The sequence below is a fragment of the Podarcis tiliguerta genome, assembly GCF_965153285.1.
Source record: "Podarcis tiliguerta genome assembly, chromosome: 2".
Taxonomy (NCBI): Eukaryota; Metazoa; Chordata; class Lepidosauria; order Squamata; family Lacertidae; genus Podarcis; species Podarcis tiliguerta.
The window spans coordinates 100,859,199-100,875,157 of record NC_139535.1 but is presented as its reverse complement, the minus strand read 5'-3'; the positions used below and the strand labels follow the sequence as shown (position 1 = coordinate 100,875,157).

At 47.5% G+C, this 15,959-nt stretch overlaps 2 protein-coding genes across 8 annotated transcripts in view; one reads left to right on the top strand and one right to left on the bottom strand.

Annotated features, from left to right (window-relative positions):
• Positions 1-13,146, top strand: part of IKZF4 (IKAROS family zinc finger 4) — an 82,374-nt gene extending 69,228 nt beyond the window's left edge. The window contains exon 10 of one of the 4 annotated variants that reach the window (XM_083427597.1): positions 12,821-13,146. The gene's annotated coding sequence lies outside the window, so the exon portion shown is untranslated. Of the gene's footprint in view, positions 1-7,884; positions 8,171-12,820 lie in introns of those variants that run through there. The other 3 variants (XM_083427594.1, XM_083427595.1, XM_083427596.1) reach the window with 3 other exon arrangements.
• On the bottom strand, positions 13-15,534 carry LOC310671457 (uncharacterized protein). 4 transcript variants are annotated; one of them, XM_083427555.1, is made up of 5 exons: positions 15,493-15,534; positions 11,308-11,539; positions 6,443-7,450; positions 4,930-5,056; positions 13-3,327 (listed from the first exon to the last, which is right to left on the bottom strand). In XM_083427555.1, exons 3-5 carry the CDS (start codon positions 7,145-7,147, stop codon positions 2,321-2,323), a joined length of 1,839 nt encoding a protein of 612 aa, XP_083283681.1. In that variant the 5' UTR covers positions 7,148-7,450; positions 11,308-11,539; positions 15,493-15,534; the 3' UTR covers positions 13-2,320. The 4 variants fall into 4 exon arrangements, with proteins under 4 accessions (XP_083283681.1, XP_083283680.1, XP_083283678.1 ...); XM_083427554.1 differs by lacking the exon at positions 15,493-15,534 and having other exon boundaries at positions 11,364-12,824; XM_083427552.1 differs by lacking the exon at positions 15,493-15,534 and having other exon boundaries at positions 10,744-11,376.
• Between the last annotated feature and the right edge of the window lie 425 nt (positions 15,535-15,959).

The following is a 15,959-nucleotide window of genomic DNA, read 5'->3' as shown; positions in this document are numbered from 1 at the left end:
AATGGGTCAGAGTAATTTTTAGGATTCTATTTATTAAAATCATCCGCATTTGAAAGTATTTCTATATATCAGAAGTTCCATAAAAGTAGGGCTGTGGGAACTGTACTGGGGAAACCCAAGTCCTATGCCAAGAAAACATAAACTCTGTGGTGTCTAAAAATCGGCATACATTTTCACCGTTCTGCTTGTTCAACCATGGGGAGAGTAGGTTGCAATCCTAAACCCACTTACCTAGGAGTAAGTCCAATTGAATTCACTAGGATTTATTCCTGAGTAGACACGGTTCGGATTGTTCTCTTAAGGCACCAGTTATTTGTCTCCTGGTGACTATGCATTTGGCTCAGAGCTCTCCCTCCTATCTGCAGAATTTTCAAGCTTATTTTCTCAGCTACGAAAGTCAAAAACCTTTCAGATTAAAAGGTGAGGTCCACCACATGTTTATTCCCAAACCTCTGCAGAATCATAAAGTACACACAGTCCCTGTCTAAAGTTCTTTTAACATACGTATTTTTGCCGGTTCCTTTCCGAGGTTTTGGGTGAATTCATTCTAAAAATACCTTGCAGCTTTGGAACAACAAGCAGTTACTCTAACCTAATCTCTATCCTGCTGTCAGGAGAAACCCAAATACCCATTCAAATGGTGATGCTAACAAGAATAGTTTTAAGAGGCCAACCACTTGAATACAGCAGGTTGCTAACTTTTTCTCCTGGCAGGGCTCTGAGGTCTTCAACAGAGGCAATTTCTCAGGACACACTTTTCCCCATCACTGAATCTCCCTATTTAAAGTCTCAGGATGAATGAACAGAAGCCAAGCAAATCCTATTGCTCTGTTTGCTCCAGGATCTCAGTGTTCACAAGCCAAGTTTAGTTACTGCAGGCCCTGCCCCTCTCCTCCAGTGTACAGCCCCATACATTCCTTCTATAACACTGAGATGGGGAGGTATATATTAATCTGTTGTCTACTTCAGATTTGCAGATCTGCTAATGAGCTGGGTAGCAGAGGGCAATGCATCTATTTTATTTGTATTTATTTAGAGCATTTGTGCACCGCTCTTCAGCCACAGAGGCTCCCAAAGTGGCTTACATTAAAACGAGAGATTTTGGCAATTGATCTGGGACTGCCTGCTTGCCACAGGGCATTTAAAAAAAAAAGGTCTAATCTGTAGCCAGCAGAGCTCAGAGCCCATAAATCGGTGGCAGAGCCCATGACTTGTGTGGAATAAAGTCCTGGGTTCAATCCCTACCACCTGCGATTTCAGGTAGCAAGCTTGAGAATGACTCCTGTCTGAGAGCTTGAGGAGCTGCATCCAGCCAGATTGGGCATTACCAATGACCAGAGTTGGGGTTTTTTAAGCCACTTCTTATATCATTAACTGAGCAGGACCAGCTCATATTGTCTGGGTGCGATCAGGGCGAGGGGTGTGTGGCAAGAGCAGGAATGAAAAGCAGGTTACTGTCAGCAGTCCTGTCTTGACAGCCCGCTGGGTTTTGCACAAATGCCTGGGGATGTAGAGAAGATGGAGCCACCATTGCTCCAATTCAAGGAAGCTTACCTGCCTGTGCCATTATTATTGCTGCACACCTCACACATACAATTCCCAGCCCCCACAACCATTGGTCTTGTGGTGTCCTGACCATAGCTGTCAACGTTTCCCATTTTTTAAGGGAAATTCCTTTATTTCGAATAGGATTCCTTGCAAGAAAAGGGAAAAGTTGACAGCTATGGTCCTGACTCCTTTCCCCAGCCCCTGGCTTCATTTTTTCCCCTGGCAGCTGCATTCACTTCCAGCCCAGCAACAATGTCTGGTGTTGAAGATGCCATTGTCCCTTTGGAGACGTATAAAGTAGACCACTGCATCCAGCTTCTCCCTCAAGGTAGCAGAGAGGAAATCCTATTTCCCTGTCGTCCCTTTCGCATCGAGCTAAAACACAGACAGGCCAGCTGCTTTAGAGAGGTGTATTTGACTGCTGTACACAGAGCGTTCCACCTCGCCTCCGCTTCTTCCAAAGGTCACCGCGAAAGCAGGCCATTCAGCCGTGTGAAGCAGGAGAGGGTGAAGCGGATTCCTTGCGTCCTTTCTTCCCATCCACAAAATGCACACACTCCACCCCGCTTCCCAACATCTGTTCACAGGCCAAGCAGCAGATGGCAATGGATAGCTGCTCTTGGAACCGGTTTTAGCCAGCACCAAAAGAAGGGGAACTATTTAACTAAAAAAAAAAGAGAAAAGAAATAAAAGCACAGTGAAACCCCTTCTGGGTAGCCTAGGAGATCGTTCCTCCCTCTGGTGCAGCGGCGTAAGAGAGTGATGGTGAGCATCAGGAGCTGGGAGAGGGAATCAAACCGGATTCTGCCAGGCTCTCCAGTTCTTCTTTCTCTTGCTTGATCTCGCAGAGTCTGAACTCGCCGCCGGGCTGAGACTCCGCCTCCTCGCCTCCTCTCGGGTTCTCTTTCGAATGGCACTTCTGGTGTTTCACCAGCACCCCCCTCTGCCTGAACCTCCGCCCGCACTCCATGCATCGGTAGGGCTTCTCCCCCGTGTGGATCCTCTGGTGCGTGATCAGGTCCGAGAGCCTGGTGAAGCGCCTCTCGCACTCGTCGCACGGGTAGGGCTTCTCTCCCGTGTGGATCTTTTGGTGCCTGGTGAGGTCGGAAGGGTAGGCGAACCTCCGGCCGCACACTTTGCAGGAGAAGGGCTTCTCCCCCGAGTGGGTCCGCTGGTGGGAGACGAGGTTCGAGTGCTGGATGAACCTCTTCCCGCACACGCTGCAGGCGTGGGGCTTCTCCCCTGTGTGGATCCTCCGGTGGGTGGTGAGGGAGGAAGAGGAGACGAAGCGCTTCCCGCAGTCGGCGCAGGCGTAGGGCTTCTGCCCCATGTGGTTGCGCTCGTGGATCTTCAGGGCCGACTGGTGGCTGAAGCATTTCTGGCAGTAGGAGCAGCGGTAGGGCTGCTCTCCCGAATGGCTCCTCTGGTGGCTGACAAGGTACGCCCGCTGGCTGAAGGTGTCCCCGCACTCAGAGCAGATGTGGGGCTTCTCTCCCGAGTGGATTTTCTGGTGTCTCGTCAGGTGCGAAAGCTGGCTGAAGCTCTTCCCGCACTCGACGCACAGGTAGGGCTTCTCTCCTGTGTGGACGTTCAGGTGCTTGGCCAGGTCCGAGGGGCGGGTGAAGCTCTTGCCACATTCGATGCAGAGGTGGGATTTCTCTTTCCTTTGGGCTCCCTCTGGGGCTGCGGGCGCCGCCTCTGCCTCTTCCTCTACTTCCTCTCTCCTCGATCTCTGGTGTTCAAATTGCTCCTCGGTTCTGCTGGCTGTGTTGGTGGTGCCTGGAGGGTGAAGAGGCAAATGACAATGTTGGGCCGTGGGCCATTGCAAAGGTGGGAGGAAGATGGAGCCAAAAAAACCTAGGGCTGGATCTACACCGACCTTTTCAACGTTATTAGAACGATATTAGATACAGTGGTACCTCGGGTTAAGAACTTAATTCGTTCGGGAGGTCCGTTCTTAACCTGAAACTGTTCTTAACCTGAGGTACCACTTTAGCTAATGGGGCCTCCCGCGGCCGCCGCGTGATTTCTGTTCTCATCCTGAGGTAAAGTTCTTAACCCAAGGTACTATTTCTGGGTTAGCAGAGACCGTAACCTGAAGCGTCTGTAACCCGAGGTACCACTGTATATCGTTCTAAAACGTCACAGGGCATACTGGTAAATTAAAAACGTTCCTTTCCTTGTTTTCTCTGTAAATATGCTGCTTCCCTGCTGCTGGTTCCTCATTGCTCTGCAGCACCCATTTTAATAACTCTTTATGAATGTTAAAAGTAGAATGTAATGTGTCCTAAGTTATGAAAACCATTCCTTAACTGTTCCACCGAGATCACATAACACCGGTCCTGAAAGACCTACATTGGCTCCCAGTATGTTTCCAAGCACAATTCAAAGTGTTGGTGCTGACCTTTAAAGCCCTAAATGGCCTTGGCCCTGTATACCTGAAGGAGCGTCTCCATCCCCATCGTTCTGCACCGGACGCTGAGGTCCAGCGCCGAGGGCCTTCTGGCAGTTCCCTCGTTGCGAGAAGCAAAGCTACAGGGAACCAGGCAGAGGGCCTTCTCGGTAGTGGCGTCCACCCTATGGAACACCCTCCCACCAGATGTCAAAGAAATAAACAACTACCAGACTTTTAGAAGACATCTGAAGGCAGCCCTGTTTAGGGAAGCTTTTAATGTTTGATGAATTATTGTATTTTAATACAGTGGTACCTCGGGTTAAGAACTTAATTCATACTGGAGGTCTGTTCTTAACCTGAAACTGTTCTTAACCTGAAGCACCACTTTAGCTAATGGGGCCTCGTGCTGCCACTGTGGCACCGCCGTGCGGTTTCTGTTCTTATCCTGAAGCAAAGTTCTTAACCCAAGGTAATATTTCTGGGTTAGCGGAGTCTGTAACCTGAAGCATATGTAACCTGAAGCGTATGTAACCCGAGGTACCACTGTATTTTGCTGGAAGCCACCCAGAGTGGCTGGGGAAACCCATCCAGATGAGTAGGGTATAAATAAAAAATTATTATTATTATTCTTGTTGTTGTTGTTGTTGTTATTCCTTAACATTAAAAACCATGAATGAAGATCCACCCTAGGAGTGGGATACATCTAACCAACCCCACTTGCACCTGTGCCAAGGTGTCAACTAACCTTCTTCCCCCATGTACCCCCTCATCAAATTGGCTTAGGGAGGGTCCAGAGAATCTGCAGAACAGCATATTGAGGGAGGGAGGAAAGGGGTATCGTTCCTTCTGGAGAGCTGAAATGATTGTGCAGACAGAACAAATGGAAGAGAGGAAAATGGAATTCCACTCTAGGCGAAGAAGCACATTTTCAGTGGGCACCAAGAGCTTGTAAGACTCAACACCAATTGTAACAGAGGGAGTCTTACCCACTAGGCAGGCGCCGCCGTTATCTTGCTTCCTGACCTCCCTGCCAAGCTGCCTCTGCCTGGCATCCAGCGGAGCTCTCTGTGCTTCAGAAAAATCCACAGCCACCTCTCGGAACGGCTCGTGCCCCTGAAAAAGCATTGAAAGTCCTGCTCACAAAGAGGCTGGCAGCCCAGCGGTAGAGGGTGTTCTTTGCATATATGGAAACCTCGATTCCTAGCATACCCATTCAATGGACCTGGGACAGCAGAGTTAAAAGCAACCTGTGTGTGAGATCCTGAAGAACGGGGTAGGAAACTTCCTGCCAGTCCAGATGGACAGGACTGGGTTAAATGCAGTAGGGCAGCGGTGAATTTTGAAGTGCAGGAACTCATCATGACAGCAGCCACAACCCCAACCACATGACAATCCAACAGTAGCATTTGGTTTCATGCAGAAAGAGAAAAAGAGAGGGGGGGGGAGAGAGAGAAAGAAACAGTGGTTCTCAAAGGGTGTGGGAAGAGAGGCTGGCAAGTGTGGTGGAAAGATTCAAGGACAATCTAAGAAACATTTAAACATTTCAGTGTAGTAAATAGTATAGTATCAAAATATTTTTTTTGCAGAATATGCAAGGATATATTTTCAAAAGCATCAAGCGATACTGCAAGCTCACACCTCTCGTTGAGTTTGCTTACCTACTTAAGGTACATATGTAACAGGCTCATTTATAATTATATTTTGGGAATGATCCACATTCTTACGTGGCTACCTTGTTTCATACTTCCTGGATGTCCCATGATCATCTTACAAAGATCATTATCTTCGTGTGCCTCCTCCTCGAGAGGTCCAGAGGGTGGCAACACGAGAACGGGGCCTTCTCTGCAGTGGCTCCCCATCTGTGGAATTCTCTCCCCAGGGAAGTTTGCCTGGCTCCTTCATTATACACCTTTAGGCACCAGACAAAAACGTTCCTTTTTAACCAGGCCTTTGGTTGATCTGATTGACATCCTATGCCCTTTTCAAATGTTTTTTTTTTGGGGGGGGGGGGAGCTATTGGGTTGTTTTTATATACAGTGGTACCTCGGGTGACGAACTTAATTCGTTCCGGAGGTCCGTTCTTAAGCTGAAACTGTTCTTAACATGAAGCACAATTTCTGCTCTCATCCTGAAGCAAAGTTCTTAACCCGAGGTAATATTTCTGGGTTACCGGAGTCTGTAATCTGAAACGTATGTAACCTTAAGCATCTGTAACCCGAGGTACCACTATATGTATTTTGTGGTTTTATATCTTGATTTTATTCTGTGAACCACCCTGAGACCCCCAGGTATAGGGTGGTATATAAATTCAATAAATAATAATAGTTGTGTTCCATGTTCTATATTGAGCGCTGCTAGGAGATTCCGTTTTCCAATCTGTAAAAAATCTGGTGGCGGCACGAGCAAGTTTTTATTCTAAAAGTGTGTCCAGGAAAAAAAAGTTTGAGAACCACTGGCCTGCACTTTTTACCCTGTTTCTGCCTTTGCTGCTACCCTCACCTGTTCCTCCTGCTGCTCGCCTTCCTGCTGCCTCAGAATGAAGCCTTCCGCCAGGGCCACTGCTTGGGCGCAGGTCTCTGGGCTCCGATCCCGGACCTGACTTTGGATTTCCTGAGGCAGGATGGTCAAGAACTGCTCCAGGATCAGCAGCTCCACGATCTGCTCCTTCGTACGGCTCTCCGGCTCCAGCCAGCAGTGGCAGAGCTCCCTCAGCCGGCCGCAAACCTCCCGAGGCCCCTCAGCCTCCTGGTAGCAGAACTGCCGGAAGCGCTGGCGATGGATCTCCGTGCCGGTGGAGTTCCCTTGCAGGAAGGCGGCCTTCACCTTCCCGTAGTCCATCTTGTCTCTGGAGGCCAGGCTGCTCAGCGCCTGGTGGGCTTCCGCGCCGAAGGCCGGCATCAGCCGGGTCAGAGCATCTCCCCTGGGCCACTGGCAGGCGCCAAAGACCCTCTCGAAAGCAACCAGGTCGTCCCAGGAGGTCAGCTCTGGCAACGGCGGGTTCCCCCATCTTGCGTGAGGGGACTGCATGGTCTTCAGGAAATCCTGCCACTGGGTGTGCAAGTGCTGAGGTATGCTGCCCTCCTGGCGTGGCACCGCCCAGCAAGGTAGCTCCCGGATGGCTCCCGGATGGATGGCAAAGCTCTCTCTCCCTGCTCCGTCCAAGCTCTCTGCTGGCCTTGGGCCTGCCGGGTCCTGTTTCTCCATTTTCCCTACTGGCCTCGTCTTCTTGTCAAACCTTTCCTGAACCCGGAGACCCACAGCTGCCGCATCCCGGGACTATTCAGCCATTTTACCTTTCTAGAGATGGATTTATCCCCACCCTCTCAGCTGCCCACCCCTTCGCCTACTCTCACACTTGGAATCCTCTCCTACTCTTATTTATTTTTTCCTGTTTTCTGCACCATATACCCTTGTGAAGGTATATACCCTCCTGACAGTGCTTGTGGGTTTGAAGAGCAGGGTCGCGGACAAGGCCCGAGTTCTTGTTCAGGTACTTAGAGCTTGTTCCTGAGAAAGAAAGAGAGAAAAATAATAATTAAAATTAATCTGGGGGTTCCCTCATTGCGAGAAGTGAGGTTGCAGAGAACCAGGCAGAGGGCCCTTTTAGATAGTGGAATGCCCTCCCAGCAGATGTCAAACAGATAAATAGCTATGTGGTTTTTAAAAAGACGTCGGAAGGCAGCCCTGTTCAGGAAAGGGTTTTTTGTGTGATGTTGTACTGCGTTTTTACTGTTTTTTTGTTGGGAGCTGCCCAGAGTGGCTGGAGCAACCCAGTAAACGGGTGGCTTATTATTATTATTATTAACAATTGTGGCTCACATATGTCCTCCAGGTTGCATAGGACAGTGTACGTAGGGCTGTTTGTTTCTGTCCCTGCCCTAAAAGAATCCTGCAATATGAAGTTAGCCTGAGAAATAACAACCAGTGGTTTCTCTTGACAGACTGGCTGGCAGAAGGGGAGGATATTTTGAGCATAGCACAATCAAGGGCCTAAATCAGGCGCCGTCTAGGTGTTGTTGGACTGCAACTTCCATCATCCCTCGCCATGCCTAAAAGCCCTGCTCTGTCGCAGCTCAGCGACACAGAGCATTTTGCTTGCAGAAGACCCCCAGATTCAGTCGCCAGATAAAAGGATGATGGAGCAAGACCATGAGAACGACTTCCTTCTGCCTGAGGCCCTGGAGAGCTGCTGCCAGTCAGAGCAAGCAATACTGGGTTAGGCAGCTTCCTGCATTCCCACAGGTATTATTTAATAATTCTTTCACAGGTTAAGCAGATTTCTGGCACTTAAAACACATTTCATAGCTGAAGTTGTGGTGTGTTCCAGGTTCATACGAAGCCTAGCTTGGGCGTGATGCTTCATACACAAGCTATGTTTAAAGCATTCCCCCTCCTCAGAAAAGGACCCTGGGAACTGTAGCTTGTAGACCCTCCAAGTGTCCCCATTTTTCAGGGACCGTCCCGGATTTACAGAAGCCGTCCCAGTTTCTGATTTGATCCTGGAATGTCCTACTTTTCCTTAGGACGTTCCTATTTTCATTGGAAAAAATGTTGGAAGGTATGGTAGGACATCCTTATTTTCATCAGAGAAATGTTGGAGGGTACGAGCTTTACCCCTCACAGAGCGACAATTCCCAGCATCCTTAACAAACTACAGTACCCAGGGTTTGGGGTGTTGTTGCTAATGTGCTTTAAATGGATGGTGTGTCTGCAGTCTGAGTCCTTGAAGGGGAAACTTGGGTAAAAAATTATATATAGTGGTACCTCAGGTTAAGTACAGTGGTACCTCGGGTTACATACGCTTCAGGTTACAGACTCCACTAACCCAGAAATATTACCTCAGGTTAAGAACTTTGCTTCAGGATGAGAACAGAACTCGTGCTCTGGCGGCGCGGCAGCAGGCCCCATTAGCTAAAGTGGTGCTTCAGGTTAAGAACAGTTTCAGGTTAAGAACGGACCTCCGGAACAAATTAAATACTTAACCCGAGGTACCACTGTACTTAATTCGTTCTGGAGGTCCGTTCTTAACCTGAAACTGTTCTTAAACTGAAGCACCACTTTAGCTAATGGGGCCTCCCGCTGCCGCTGCGTCGCCGGCACGATTTCTGTTCTCATCCTGATGCAAAGTTCTTAACCTGAAGCACTATTTCTGGGTTAACGGAGTCTGTAACCTGAAGCGTCTGTAACCCGAGGTACCACTGTAGTAGCAGAAATCCTTTGATAAGACTTATGAGGGCAGAAGCAATCCAACTCCCCCCCCCCCATTTTTTTATTTCTTTCAGAATTTGGTTCATTGATGTTGGGAAATCAATTCTTAAGAGGCTTGATTGTGCTAACTAATTGTTATGAGGCAATCTGTTGGATTTATTTTTATATACAAAAAATACATGTTATTCTCTGGGAGCAACACATGGCACCAAGTGTCTGCCAAATTCATGCGCAGATGGACATCTTTGCTACCCAGTTTATTACAACTACACACATGTGGTGAAATCATTCTTAATGTTTTCACTCAGCCTCCGAGTGTCACATTAGATATACCCAATTCCCTGGATGGTTGTGCTGGGACACAATTTAACCCTCTCCCATCCATGGATCAAGGGGTGCTGCCTGAATTATTTCTGTCGCAGGGCGGCTGTTCTTAGTTCTTATGAGAGGCAGAGTAGCCCAGAGAGTAGGAATGGAGCAGAAGGGGAGAAACAGAGGTGTTATTGTCTCCGGGACCAAAAGCAGGCTCAGCATGCAGATTCCTTAATCGGCTCAGGAGTTAAATACGTTTCTGCAGAGCTCGCCCTCCCCACCACCATCAGGCGGCGGTGTCCACTGGGGCTCCCCCCCCCCCAATTCAAAAACAAAACCCACTCTCCACCTCAAGTCCTGCAAGCAGCTTGCCCTACAAGCGCGTGAGAATGCGGTGTGCACGGATCCTATTGCCCCTTCCTGGCCCACCCCAATTAAACTAGCAAAAGTCTGCTGGGGACTCTCTTCCTTCAGTGAGTGGCTGGAAATGGGGAGTCCTAAAGAAAGGGGTGTTTCGTAAGCAAAGCGCGCGGGGGGGGGGTCGGATCTGGTGTAAGAAACCCCATTTTGGGGGAATCCTGCCTTTTTCCCGTTGGAGGGAGTTTCCCCTGAATGCAACCATTCAGCAGAAAGAAGGTTCCTTCCGTTCCCTCCCACTCGGCGAACAAGCGAGCAAAACACAAAACTCCGGATTGTCTCCTTTTGTGTGTCTCTCTCTTTTTTTTTAACGGAATTAAGTTAACCCCACCATGGCTCCCCTCCCCCCACCCCTCCCGCCCCGCCTCCCCTCCCCACTTTTTTATTATTAGTAGTAGCAGCAACAACAGCATTGCATTTAAGGCATGGCATCCATGAAGCCTGGCTGCTTGGGACTCGGTGCAGCCGGTTGGGGGCGGACGCCTCGACCCTGGACAAAGGGAGAGAGAGAGAGAGAGAGAAGCAGATCCATGGAGCAGGCCCCACGGAAGCGCCCCCCCCCCCCCAGTGCTTGCACAGACCACGACCGTCGTTTCCCAACTCCACAAAGAAGAGGCGAGACCAGTGTGTGTGTGCGTGCCCCCCCCCCCGCTCCTGCAAAGCTTTCCACGCAGATCTGCAGAGATCCGTGGAAAGGAATCAGCCCCCCTCCGGCTGCCTCCTTTGCCAGCCTTCCCCTCTTTCCCCCCCCGCACCCGGATTTTGCTCTTCGGCTCCGCCTGATTCACCCCCCCCCCCATTTTCTCCCTCCCTTGCAGCCGCATCGGCTCTTCCCCCTTTGCCCAGATGCCCCTGAAACTCACCGCTCCCCACAGCTCTTTTCCTCCGCGCGGACCCCTGAGGATCTCGAGCCCTGCAGACACAATCCCACCCCCCCTTGCACACCCCTTAATAAAATTCAAATCCCGAGGTTTTTTAATCCAGGGCGGAGCAGGATGGCGCCTGGGCTATTGCATCTCTCCCCCCCCCCCCGCCGCCTCTCGGCTTCCTGGGCCTCTCCAGGGCTTAGCTCTCACTCAATAGGACTAAGCCGGCTTAAATCCAAGGGCTCCTGTTTAACTGGTTTGAGGATCGGGCTGCCAGTCAATTTAACTCTTGACGCGTCTCGGCCTTAGAGGGGTGTTTGCGTTATGAGGTGTTTGGAGCAGTTGAGTTTTGACTTTTCTCTCTTGGCAAAGGCGAAGTTCCCTGGCACTGCAGAATGCGAGATCCTGGGGCTTGCAAGGTTTAAAGTCGTTTGGTTCCAGTTGCGCCCTCCCAAAAAAACAACACCCCACCAATGGTCTCTTTTCTGGCGCTACCTTAACGGAAAGAGGCGCCGCGTTCCCTTCCTGCACTGCACAGCGTTTCAACAATAAATCACGCACCGTGTCGTGCCTGTTTCCACAACCATTCCAAAAGTAACAGAATCAGTTGAGATTACCAGTTGCTCTCCCGAGGTTGTTGAGCAACGGATTTTCAACGCAGTCGCATCTTCTGACATCTGTGGCTGAGCGTGCGGCTCTCGAGACCTGCTTTAAATTTCTCCACGTGGAAATGGAGATACAGTAGCTGGAATCGAGGGTGTTTTCAACCTCCCCAGGACATTCTGTAAGTGGTCTGAAAGTGGCCACCAAGGCAGGCTTGCAATCTTAAAAGGGGTTTCAATACTGTCACTTGTTTGTTGACTCAAAACCATAAATTTTAATCACACTGTAAGTCCTAACTAGCTTACCGACAGGCTGTGTTATGAACAATTGATGCTGCTCTGGAAATAATGTTTTAGGGAGCAATCAAACTTTATAGTTTTAGAGAGGACAAGGATGGCAAAGTAATCTATGGTGTGTAGAGGATGGAAATCACACATTTTAGGGACACATCAGCATTGGCTTTCTGTTACTTTAAGAGGGGAATTCAGGGTCCTAATTTTGACCTGAAAACGTTCAAAGCTGCTTGGAATCCCCCTTTGTGTACCTTAGCTAATCTCTCTTCTTTTCTTATACAGTAATGCTACTCCTCAATCTAGGATCAACTGAAAATGCCATTTTAATAATTCTGTGTTGATTTGCAAAATTTTTATCACAGGCACAGTAAGCTTTTCCCACCTCCTCTGTTTGGCTGCTCCACAACTCTAGGATTTCCTTTCCTGAGAGATTCACCAAAGTTTGAACCAGTATACTTTGAGGACGAATTGTAAGACCTTAACTGGATTATCTTAAATATGGAGCACTAAAACCAGGGATATAGTTTATTAAATGTGTAATTTTACTTTTGCTGGCCTTGTTCTATTGATATTCTAGAACTAGGTCTCAAACACATGCAGATGGTTTGGTTTATCATCAGTGACAATGTAATCTTAAACATGTCTGCTTAGAACTATGTGAGACTGAGTCCCAGTGATGCATTTTTACACACACACAACAAACACATACCTGGGAGTTGGTCCCATTGAACTCAATGGTGCTTGCTTATGAGTGGACACACATATAGGACTGAGTTGTTAACATTTTGATGAATTATGACTTGGAGCCAAACAAAGACATGAAATGAATCTATTGAAACTGTTGAAAGAGGTGATGTGAGGCGATGTAACAGTTCTGTTTATGGTGTTGGGTCTGTGAGGGTTTCATTCATTCAGGTTATCAAGCGATGAATATACTGTACATTAGTCAACTAGCCCTTACTTGAGTTGCTCACCTGAAACCAAGATAACAGGTCAGAAACATAAATCATTACACATGAAACTAAATAACTAGCCATCACCAAGTATGCCCATGTTCTAAGTAATGCATCCTTGCCCTATAAAACAAATATAAAATCATATCCTTTCATGCATAAAGCTACCACCTAAAAACTCAAATTTATAGGCCATATTCTCAAATGCCTGTTGTTTTACTATAGGTACAGATTGATGGTGTATACAGAATTTGTGCCTGATACTGAACTGGTTCTTGTTTTACACCGTGTCATCTTTGGGACCAGCCACCTCTGAGTCTGACTTTCTTTGCATATTCTGTTTCTGACATTCTGTAAATGTTGACATTTTGGGGTCAATATATTTTGCAAAATAAAAACAAGTAGACGTGGTAGTTACATGTGAAAACAAAACAAAAATTGTATGTGATATGTGTGCATATTTTGGGGGCAAAAGGAAATATTTTTGAAGCTAATTTCAGAAATGATTTGAGACATGCCGCTGAGCCACAAATAAATTTTATTTAAACTTATTTTATTTATTCTATTTGTAGGGAATGGTTCAGTTATTGCGATAACTCTGAACCCTTCTGATGATCTTCTTGTGCATGTGACACAGAGCCAGTGTAACTATTCTCGTCTGCTAAATGATTATGACTGTGTCTGACACATCTGCAGTGTCATCTAAAGTCAGGAAGACTCATCCCACAATGTTGTCTATGTTAAATCATATTGTGGTAACTTACAATCATATATAAAGCAACATAGGTTGTTCTAGTGTAAGAACCACACAACCATTAAATCTCTGAGTTGTCATGTCTGCATTCACTCTCAGCAACCACATAATGTTGGAGCTATATTTGTCAGAGATAAGATTTTGCCACTGCAATACTGTTTACATATACTGTTGTTACCAGTAGCCAACATGTGGTGTAGCCAACAAGACTATCCTGCATGCTTGTAAACGCATGTCACCACTGCGGTTTGTACACCTAGATCCTATGCACTGATTTCCTGAAGTCTAGTCAGTTTTTGAACAGTTTTCCTAGGAGCATGGGAAGACAGCTTTCCATCTTGTTTTGAAAGACAGCCTGTCTGCAAGAGCCTTGTGTTCAAGCCCTGGACTGCCAACCATTAACCTGGGGTGGTCAAATTTTGGCGGGCAAAGGGTTGCACTGACACATGATCAACCCTCCAGGGGCTGCATATCAAAGTGGGCATGGCCAAAGTGTAAAAATGGGTGCAGCAATAACAGCAGTTCTCAAGGCTGCCTTTCAGAGGACTTTCTGGTCAGTTGTTCCACGCTATTTTCAATCATTTAAGTTTTGAAAAGGTTTTGTTGTTGCTGTTAAAGGGGGGGTCATGCAGGCACAGAAATATTTTTGGCACTACAGTCATACCTCTTGTTACATTAGGTTCAGGTTACGTTCTTTCAGGATACGTACTGCGACGACCTGGAAGTAACAGAATGGGTTACTTCTGGGTTTTGCAGACGCGCAACATGACATCACGCACATGTGCAGAAGTGGCGACCCGTGCATGCGCAGACGCGGGTTGCGTCTGCTCAGGTTGCGAACGGGGCTCTGGAATGGATCCCGTTCGCAACCAGAGGTACCACTACAGTGGAGTGCCTATAGGAGTAGTCAGCAATCCCCTACCCCCAGCAATGATCAGGGATGATGGAAGTTGTAATGCAACATCTGGAGGGCATCACGTTGGCTATCCTTGTTTTAGACAGCTCTAGCCTAGCAATCTATGCCCATGGCCAGATTTTGGTTTTTCAAATTTCAGCAGTGCTGAGGTCAAAATTCTGCACCCCCTGCCTCTTGCCTTTTCTGCATGTGCACATCATAGTTTCAATGTCCTGCGGTGCCCCTCTTGACTCAGTGCCCAGCGTGGGGGGAAACCGTTGCGCTGCCCTAAATCTGTCTCTGCCATGGCACACGCCTTAGAACTGTCTCCAAAATACATACTGTGAGCAAACCATTTTCCTCAGCATAATTCTAGAAGACTGCAGTCAGCCTGAAAGCACAGCCAGTGTGCTTCGCTAACAGGTAGCACCTTTGATTACACAAAATTAGGTGGCCTCAGTTATGGGTGTAGCCAGGATTTATGTTGGGGGAGGCAGAACCGAGTTATCTATGATGTGATTGGTCAGTGAAATATTGGAAACAAGAACTGCTCCCTTTCCCTTATGGAAAGAGCCCTTATAGAGTCCTTTGTAGGTACTCCATCGGTAGGAGAAAATAACAGAGAATATTAAGAAGCAAAGTAGCTAGTAAGCCTGATCTTTATGAAAGATGTTGCAACAGGGTGCTCCCCCACACACGGGGGAACGACGACCCAGGACAAAGTTGTGCAAGCCCTTATATTAACTTTTGAACTGCCCACCCTGTAGCTCAAGACCACCCCTCCATACATCATACATATATCACAGAAGCAATCATACGTACATCCGAGAAGGGGCAGACCACAACAGAAATCAGTGAGTTGTTTTTATCCTGTCTGCTAGGTTACCTGAATGGATTACCTGGGCATCCTGGCCACTCTCTTGTTATAACTACTCAATTATTGAATACAGGTCACAGGCTCACCCTATTCATATCTTAACTGTGTTCTAGAGACAGGCTTTGTGAGCAAAGAGACAACGGGGAGGCTACCCATTTCCTTCAACCTTGCAGAGAAATCTTTGAGGTCATTTTGGGAGAGAGAAAATGGTTTCAGGACTTTTCTGTGGGTTTCAGACATGTGGTTTACATATTTGTATGTGTTTACTTGGTACATTTATGAGCATCTATTTTATATACATGTATATAAGACCTTAAAATTCTTATAACATATTTTTATTTATTTACTTTATTTAGGGGAGACAGCTGCACCCCCTGGCTACGCCCATGGTTTCAGAAAAAAATAATATTGTTGCTACAAGTCTTCAGGGCAATAAAGCCGGAGTCTTTTAAAACTAATGATGAAGATACTAAAGTAGTTGAAATGTAAGCAGAAAACAAAACAAAAAAACTGGCTAGGCCCAGTTTTTCGCATGACGACATCATGACCATGTGCTTCGCGGAAGACAGAAGACTGCTCCGTCTTCCTGCACGCGCTACCTTGCAAGACGAGAAAAGGGAAAGAACTACAACTCCCGGCATGCATCTTTGCAGCTGAAACAACGTTCGCCCTTACACCTCATCCGATGCATCCTGGGAAACATCCGGGATTTTATCAAACCACTTCTTCCTTTTTTGAAAAATCATTCCGCAAAGGAGGGAAAGGGAATATAATCCCATTTTTTAAAAAGGCCCAGAGTCGGGACTGAGCCCAACATTGCTTTCTCTGTCCCCAGGAC